Source organism: Nasonia vitripennis, chromosome 4 (genome assembly GCF_009193385.2).
Source record: "Nasonia vitripennis strain AsymCx chromosome 4, Nvit_psr_1.1, whole genome shotgun sequence".
Taxonomy (NCBI): domain Eukaryota; kingdom Metazoa; phylum Arthropoda; class Insecta; order Hymenoptera; family Pteromalidae; genus Nasonia; species Nasonia vitripennis.
This window is the reverse complement of record NC_045760.1, coordinates 22044808-22053500: the sequence shown is the minus strand read 5'-3', so window position 1 is coordinate 22053500 and position 8693 is coordinate 22044808. Positions and strand designations below refer to the sequence as shown.

Here is an 8693-nt window from a genome sequence, read left to right as displayed (position 1 = left end):
TCGACCTATATCAGTCTATATTGACTTTTATCTCATTTTATTCAACCCTAATGCAAAAAATGGCTATCAACGTTTTCCAACAGGAAGCGTCGTTTTTGATAAATAAAATTTAACTGTTTACCGCGGGATAAATAAGTATATGGTTTTCCTTACACAACACTAGACACACAAAGTTACACCCTTATTATACATTTATCATTATTCTTTAATAAATGAAATAATTATTTTTATAATTAGAAAATAAAATATTTAAAATTTTTTTGTTTATGACTGTTTTGCTTTTGCAGATTTTAATCATATAATTTGGATCAAAGAAATACTATGATAGCTTTCAATTACACCAAAAAAATTGTAAGCAGCTTGATTATATCGATACTAATAGTAAATTTTTATATAGCTTCTTATTATATAGTTCATATATTTTTTCTTTTCCAGGTTTTATACGTGCAACTCCAGCAAAATTCAAGGATGGCGTTAATAGATGAATGGTTCTGTAGCCTATATCTTACGTGATTACTGTATAAAATTACGTAGAATTTGTACGATTTTGGGACCTTATATTAATATAAATTATTGTAATGATCTTAATAAAATATTTTGAAAATAAAATAATTAAATTAATTTATTATTTGAGTTATTTTTTTATCTTTGATATTGAAACGATAACCACAGCTAAACTTCTACTGATATCTAATACTTTTAAAATCATACTCCTCCATATTTATCCACATCCCTTACCAGCCATAACCTTTATCAGCCTTAACAGCCATAGCCTTTATCAACCATAACAGGCATAGCCTTTATCAGCCATAAATAGCCATAACAGCCATAAGCAGCCATAAACAGCCAAAGCCATAGCCTTTATTAGCCGTATAAACATACATAGACATACTTACTACATACATAATACAAACGTACATAGAGCTGACTTACTATCAGACATAACAGCAACTAATATTGAAACTAAAATAAATATTTCATTATTAAAATATAAATATATTTTAAAAAATTACCAAATAAGCATACAAATATATTGTTTCAAAGATTTATTTTTTTCAATCGTTATTATATTATCTATTATTTATCTGCTTAAAGCGACATTATAATTAATTTGATGTAAGTAATTTTCATACTGTTTTGCAAGAGTAAAATAATAAGAAATGGATAATAACATTTTTCAAAAATTTCCAGAGTGTGGAAAAAAGCGTGTTACAGGTGATTTACTGATAGATTCAGACATTGATTATTTACTATTATTATTCATTGCTTTTTCAAACTGCAAACCTGTCCTAATTTTGCTTTTACATTATGGTTTGGTTTCTGATGGAATTCCAAGAAATCAAAAGCATATACAAATAATATATCTATCATCAGCAAGTAATGACCCGAACGATGCTGGGCATTGGGTAACTTCTTACTATGACACTAATTATATTTATGTATATGATTCTATGAATAACAAAGTGATTTAGAAAAATCTTTGAAAATTTTACATCTTTATTATTTTGAAGAAGGTAAAGAAGTTATACTTCCAAATGTTCAACAACAATGAATAACAAAGATTGTGGCGTTTTTGCCATAGCTTTCGCAATAACTTTATTGTGTCAAATGAAACCAGATCTTGTTTGATACGATATTCATATAATGCGTTCACATTTATTAAAATTGTTTGTTAATAAGTACATTGAACATTTTCCCTGTAATATATTACCAATTCCAATATATTCGCCACCCAGAAAATTGTATAACAGAGACCTTATTCTCAACAATGATTGTCTGAATGATGAGCACATAGATTATTTTCATAAAATGTTGCAACACATTTCTGTATATTAACCGTGCTCGACATTATATTTACAAAATATTTCAAAAATTTCACAAATAAACAAAGATAATAAACACATACAAACTTTATTTCAACCTGGTTTTAAAGTAGGTCATTTTATATGTACATATTATGATACTAATAGTTTATTCGTCTATGATTCGATGAATAGTACAGAATTGGGGACTGATTTTATTAAAGTTTTAGAAAAGTTACACCCTCATTGTTTTAATGAACAAAAGAAACCTATTATATTTAAAAAAGTTCAGTCTCAAACAAATGCTACGTATTGTGGTATTTGATCTATAGCCTTTGCTGTGACACTTGTATTTGGTTACAGACCTGAGGTAATGGTATACAACCAAAGTGAGATGCGTAAACATTTATTAAAAATGATTGAGAATAGATCAATACAACATTTTCCATGTTTTAATGATCTTTCTAATTATTGTTCGCAGTTTTTTTCTAATTACATAACCGATACGCGATCTAATACAGCCCAAGTTTTAAGTGATAATGTTGTTCAGAATAGGAAACGAACAATGAATCAAAATACAGATGAAAACTCCATAAAGAGTAATAAGAGAACAAATATATATAGTATCGCAACTCAGAAAAAAAAATAAAACATATTATCAAAAAAATAAAGAGAAGATTTTACAAGCACTTAGAGAAAAACGTAAAATACAAAAATCACAAATTTTATATAATAATCAAAGTGAAACTGCTGAGTCTCTGAAATATTTAGTCAAACAATTGACACCTGCAAATATAATTGATAATGTCGAAGAACAATCTTTCACAGAAAATAAAGAACGTATTTTTTCTTTAAGTAATAACGAATCGAATTCACAGCTAAGTATTAACAATATCTCTAATTGTGATAAAAACTATGAGAATAAAAATGAATCATGTAGTGATATGTATTCAAATTCTATTAGTAAAACAAGTTTAAAAAATAAACTATATTACAGCGCTAACAAGAAAAAGATACTACGAAATAGAACAATACATTATGTATCTAAAAAAAGGCAAGTATATTAAATAAGAATCGCAATGATTACAAACATAATAATCGTGATAAAATATTACTAATAAAAAAACAGTATTACTACAAACATAAGGACAAAATTGCAATGGCAAACAAAATTAAAAAAAAAATACAATGCGATTAATGTTGCTAAGGATAGCACGATTAAATTGATACAAAATACCGAAAATTTTATAACTAAAATCATGGTTAAATTAGATTCTTCAGTTTCTTCGTCACAATGTAGATTAGAAGCTGAAAATTTAATATCTACGTCTATTTACGTACGAGATAACTACATTAATGCAGCAAAAAAAAGATTGACAAATCTTAGAAATAAAGTTGAATTATCATTAACTCGATTAGGTGATGTACCGATTGTGGATAATGCAGACTGTGCATTAACTGCTTTATGTGGTAGACCAAAACATACCTCCTCTTCAGAACCGTATTTTGCAGGTGCTGCGTATGATTTTAGGCTTGGTTTATTTAACGATTTTAATATTAATGAGAAAGTTATTATAAATGAAAAAGGACAAAGCACAAATATTTTACCACTTCTTGAAGAAAAAAGTAAAAAAAGGAAAGTCTGGGAATGTAATGGTTATTGTAAAACTATCGATGTCGATATATTAATAGAAGTCCAAGTGTCAATCACTTTTAGAAGTACCTACAAGTTTCTTTTATCCATAGATATATGTTCCGCTCAATACCATGATGTTGATAAACGTGGCCATCCAAATATTTGTTATGATCAACCGCTATTATGCAGTTTAAAATTTTTAAAATTAAAAGTTTTATCATCTCATTATCCTTATTTGAGAACAGTACAAAGATTACTTTATGAATTAAAATTATTTTAAATATAGAAAATGCTTTGTATGATGCAGAAGTTGTGTTATTGAGAGATATTATACAAAAATCCAAAAAGTTTGGTGTACACATCAAAAGCTATAAAAATCTATATCAACTAAGTTTGAATGAATCCGAGTTAAAGGAGAAATTTAGCAATGGCATTAAGGAATATACGAAAATAGTCACAGATCTACCTGCAATTCCTTGTATTTCACATGAAAGATTATTTTGTGCAAGAGATACTTTACTTATTGACCAGAATTTTATTAATGAAAATAATATTGTTTTTGAAATATTCGGTATCAAACGTAAAAGTCTTTTACAACAAATTAAGGAATTACAATATGACGACACTATAACTCCTACAGAAACTAATATTTGTAGACCTTGTTTGACAAACTTAAAAAAAATATTATGCCATCAAATTGTGTTTTGAATAACCTTTTCGTAAAAGAAATTCCAGAAGAAATTAAAAGTCTCAATATGATGGAAAAAATTTTAATACAAAGAGCTAAGGCTTTTCACACAATTACAAAAATGGATACAGTTATGAATAAAAATGTGCCTCATTATGTGAAAATTGACAAAGTTGTTGGTAGAACATTTCATTTACCCTTACGACTAGAAGAGACTTTAAAGAAGATATGTCCTGATACAGATCCCATAAATGTTGATCATGAATTTTATATTTTGGTTAACCAAAAACAGAAAAGTGTATACCTCAAAGAAAAATAGTGCAAAACGAACTACCAATACGTCCATTATTAACTAAAAAATCTCAAACTGATCCTTTTTAAAAACATTACACCATTTATCCCTTACATGACAAAAAAAATGAATGAATCAGATACTGCGTTGTACCAAATGTTGCAAGTTTCCGCTAATGCTTTAGATAACAGAGGCAAAGATTTAGATCTCAAGTGCTTTCCTGATTTGTATCCTTACGGAAAGTGGGGTCAACATGCTGAAAGAAATCCTAAATTAAGAGATTTTGATTATATTAAGAGTAGATTAGCATCGAAGCATTTACAATTCAGACTAAACAACCAATATCTTTTTTTTCACTATACAATAATACAATGAGACAAATAAACGCTGGAATATTTCAAATGCTTAATATTATCAATCCAAAGTATAATTTTACGGTTAAAGAATTTCTGCAAATGTTAAATGAGAATAAGCTACATGCTAATCTTGACACAATTTTCTCTCGTTTACCTGGAACTGGAAAAATATTTGAAAAAAATTCGTAATGAATTGACTTGTATGGCACGCGAGTATGGACCTGCTACTTTTTTTATTACTTTAAGCCCTGGAGAGTGGGTGTGGTCTGCACTAGCGGAATGCATAAAACAAGTAAATGGGTGGAATGATAATCGTTCTATTTCGCAACTAATAGCTGCAGATCCAGTATCGACAGCTAGATATTTTCAGAATAAATTTAAAGCTACGTTAGCTTATATATTATCAAAGGCAAATCCTATTGGAAAAGTTACCCACTATTACTGGGTCCGTGAATACCAAGGTAGAGGACTACCCCATTAACATTGTTTATTTTGGATTCAAGATGCTCCAATTTACGGTACAAATTCGAATGAAGAAGTACAAGAGTTCATTTTAAAATACATAACATGTCATATTCCAGATAAATGAATTTCGCCAGAACTTAATCGCCGCGTCTTATCCTATCAACAACACAAACACAATAATTACTGTAGGCGAAAAAAACAGTCAAAAACTGGGTTTGTAAGTGCTTGTCGCTTCGGATTTCCTCGCCCAATAACTGATAGAATACTTTTGAGAGACGTATCTATTGCTATTGCAAATAAACATAGATTGAAAAATAAATCTCGCTTTTACGATCTACCTCGGACAAAAGATGAACAAAATGTTAATGATTACATGCCTAGTCTCTTACTTATTTGAGAAGGAAATAGTGATGCTCAATATATTGGAGAATCATCTTACTTATTGACCATATACGTTAGCAAACATGGAACGAAAGGTGAAAAGAGCAATCTAGATTTTGCAGATGTACAATCAAACAAACCTTTGTATAATCGTCTACGAGCCTTTGCTGTACGTGCCTTACAACATAGAGAATGTGGAGCAATTGAAGCTGCTGATGTTTTGTTAGGGCATCCATTGCACAGTACTGATGCTGACACAATTATTAAATGGTTGAATGTTAATATTATAAGGGGTAGAAAACTAAAACCGTTTACTGAAATAAAAAATCTTCCAGAAGATTCGACAGATATATTTTATAATTCTTTCATAGATAATCATTATCCTAACAGACCAAAGGAATTAGATTCACTCTGCTTGTATGATTTTGCAAAGTGGTTTGAGATTACGAAGAAAAAATCAGTTTACAAAGCAGAGTATTATGAAATGCCAAATGAAATTTATTGTAAAAAGCGCAAGAAACCGTATTTAATAAATCACTATCAGTTTAATGCAAAAACTCAGCCAGAAGCCTACTACCATGCTTTGTTACTATTATTTAAACCATGGAGAGATTTAGATGAATTAAAAAGTTCCGATGCAACGTACTTCGAAGCTTTTAGAAAACAGCAGCATGAGTTAGCACAAGCAATGAAGTACCAAGATAAATGTGCAACACTGCAAGAAGCTATGGATAATATGAATAAATTAATTCAAAATGAACTAGATCAAATTGAAACACATACACCTAAATACTCAGCTAACATACCTGATGGTTGTGTACCCATTGAAGTAGAAAACGCTATGAATGATTTTCAAGCTGTTGTAGAAAAATAACTTCTGTTATACAATCGAATAACAAAATATTAAGAATGTTTGTAAGTGGTCCTGAAGGAACCGGTAAAAGTTTTGTCATTAAAAATTTAGTTTCGTGGAATAAAATTTATCGTGATAAAGATACAGCTGTTACAGCACCAACTGGAATTGCTGCATATAACGTCCAAGGACTTACAATTCACAGATTTCTACAACTTCCAGTAGAACACGGTGGCACAGCTGAGTACAAAGAATTATCTGGAGCAGCTTTAAAACAAATAAGACAAACATTGCAGAACGTTGACTTACTTATTATAGATGAAATATCAGTGGTATCGAATATTACTTTCATGTATATTCATTTGCGTTTAACTGAGATATTTGATACATCTGATAATGAGGACGGATGGTTTGGTAGCATAAACGTACTTGTTTTTGGCGACCTGCTGCAGCTTCCTCCAGTTCGCGAAGATTTTGTATTTGTCGGAATGAACAAAAAACAAATTGATAAATACATAAAATCGATGATTACTTTTAATTTATGGGAGTTATTTGAATATGATGAATTAACAATCAATATGAGACAAAAAAATGATAAAGATTACTCAGAAATTCTTTCACGTATTAGATTAGGTTTTATGACTGATTCTGATATAAATATACTAAAAACTAGAAAAATAAATTTGACATGTAACGATTATTCAAAAACTTTAAAGAACTATGTAAATATTTAGGCAAATTACCAAACGATACTGTATGCTTGTTACCTACAAGGAAAACGTGCAATGCTATTAATGAAGCAATGCTGCTTACTATTGATACAGAAGAAATAAATCTTGTTGCCAAAGATTCATACAAATGTGCAAAAACTCTACAAAAAAAGTCTTAAAATTGCTAAATGATGATGAAGACAATTTTTGTGGTATTGATCGTATGATTGCAGTAAAAATTGGTTCCAAAGTTATGATAAGAAGGAACATTGATGTTTCTATTGGATTAGTTAATGGCACGATCGGCTAGGTTGTTTCTGTTTCTAAAGATAGATCTAAAGAGATCACAACTATACACATTGTATTACAATCTGGAAAAGAATATGACATACCTCGATTGGAGTATAAATTAATTATTATGGATAAAATTTAGTTATGGAATTACAATTTATAAAAGTCAAGGCTTAAGCCTACAAAATGCTGTTGTCGAAGCTAGAAATAATGTATTTAGTAATGGTCAAACGTACGTTGCAGCTTCAAGAGTGACTACCTTAGAAGATTTGCACCTTATTAACTTCGATCCCTCATGCTGCACTGCAGACATATCGGCTATTCTTGAGTATAATAGACTACGAACAGAATATCGACCAGATCTAAATAGATTCGATAATCCACTAGATCGCAAAAAAAATCAAAATATAAAAGTGTATGATACACGATGGTGTATCAATAACAATTTGTCATTGATAGACACTGGCAATAATTTAAAACATATTTCTAATAGTTCTTGGGATATTTGTGGTTTGCCAAACAATGATGGAGTTTCTTGCTACGCTAATGCCTGTGTACAAAGTTTATTTCATTCCCAAACTATTAGAAGAATTTTATTACAACATAGTCATACAGACACTGTTAAAACAGTATTTCAACAATATATTAATAAAACTAATGTTGATATCCAAACATTAAGAGAGTTTGCTGGAAAAGAATTTACAAGACATGTGCAGCAAGATGCATCAGAATTTTTATTACATCTATGCAATGAATCAGTTATATTACAAAATATTCTCAAAAACCAATTAATTGAAACAATTAGGTGTCCTGGTTGCGATGAACCTAACCATAGTGATACGGTTAATTATATTGTCAATCTTTTTTTGCCAGATAACAGCATTTTTTGTAGTTTACATACATTAATAGATTATAATATTGGTAATTGGCAAGACATTGAAAGTTATTGTAATAATGGTTACCATTTAAAAAGGATTAATAAAGTTGATCTAATAATCAGTAATACTTTGGTAATTTTACAATTAATGTTATTTGATCGTACTGATAACGATATTGTGAAAATAACTAATTTAAAAATAAATGCAATACCAGCATGTAAAGTTGATATCAATGGTAAAAAGTATAAAGTTGTAAGCGGGATATTTCACCATGGTAATTTTGACAATGGTCATTACACAAATATGTTACGACAAAATAATTAGTGGTTTCACATTAGTGA

General features: G+C 29.3%; 1 protein-coding gene across 1 annotated transcript; it reads left to right on the top strand.

The window, feature by feature from the left end:
- The first annotated feature begins 6529 nt into the window (after positions 1–6529).
- LOC116417287 (ATP-dependent DNA helicase PIF1-like) lies at positions 6530–7493 on the top strand. The gene is made up of 3 exons (XM_031929813.1): positions 6530–7094; positions 7190–7333; positions 7417–7493. The coding sequence occupies exons 1-3, from the start codon at positions 6530–6532 to the stop codon at positions 7491–7493; spliced, it is 786 nt and encodes a 261-aa protein (XP_031785673.1).
- The last annotated feature ends 1200 nt before the right edge of the window (positions 7494–8693 follow it).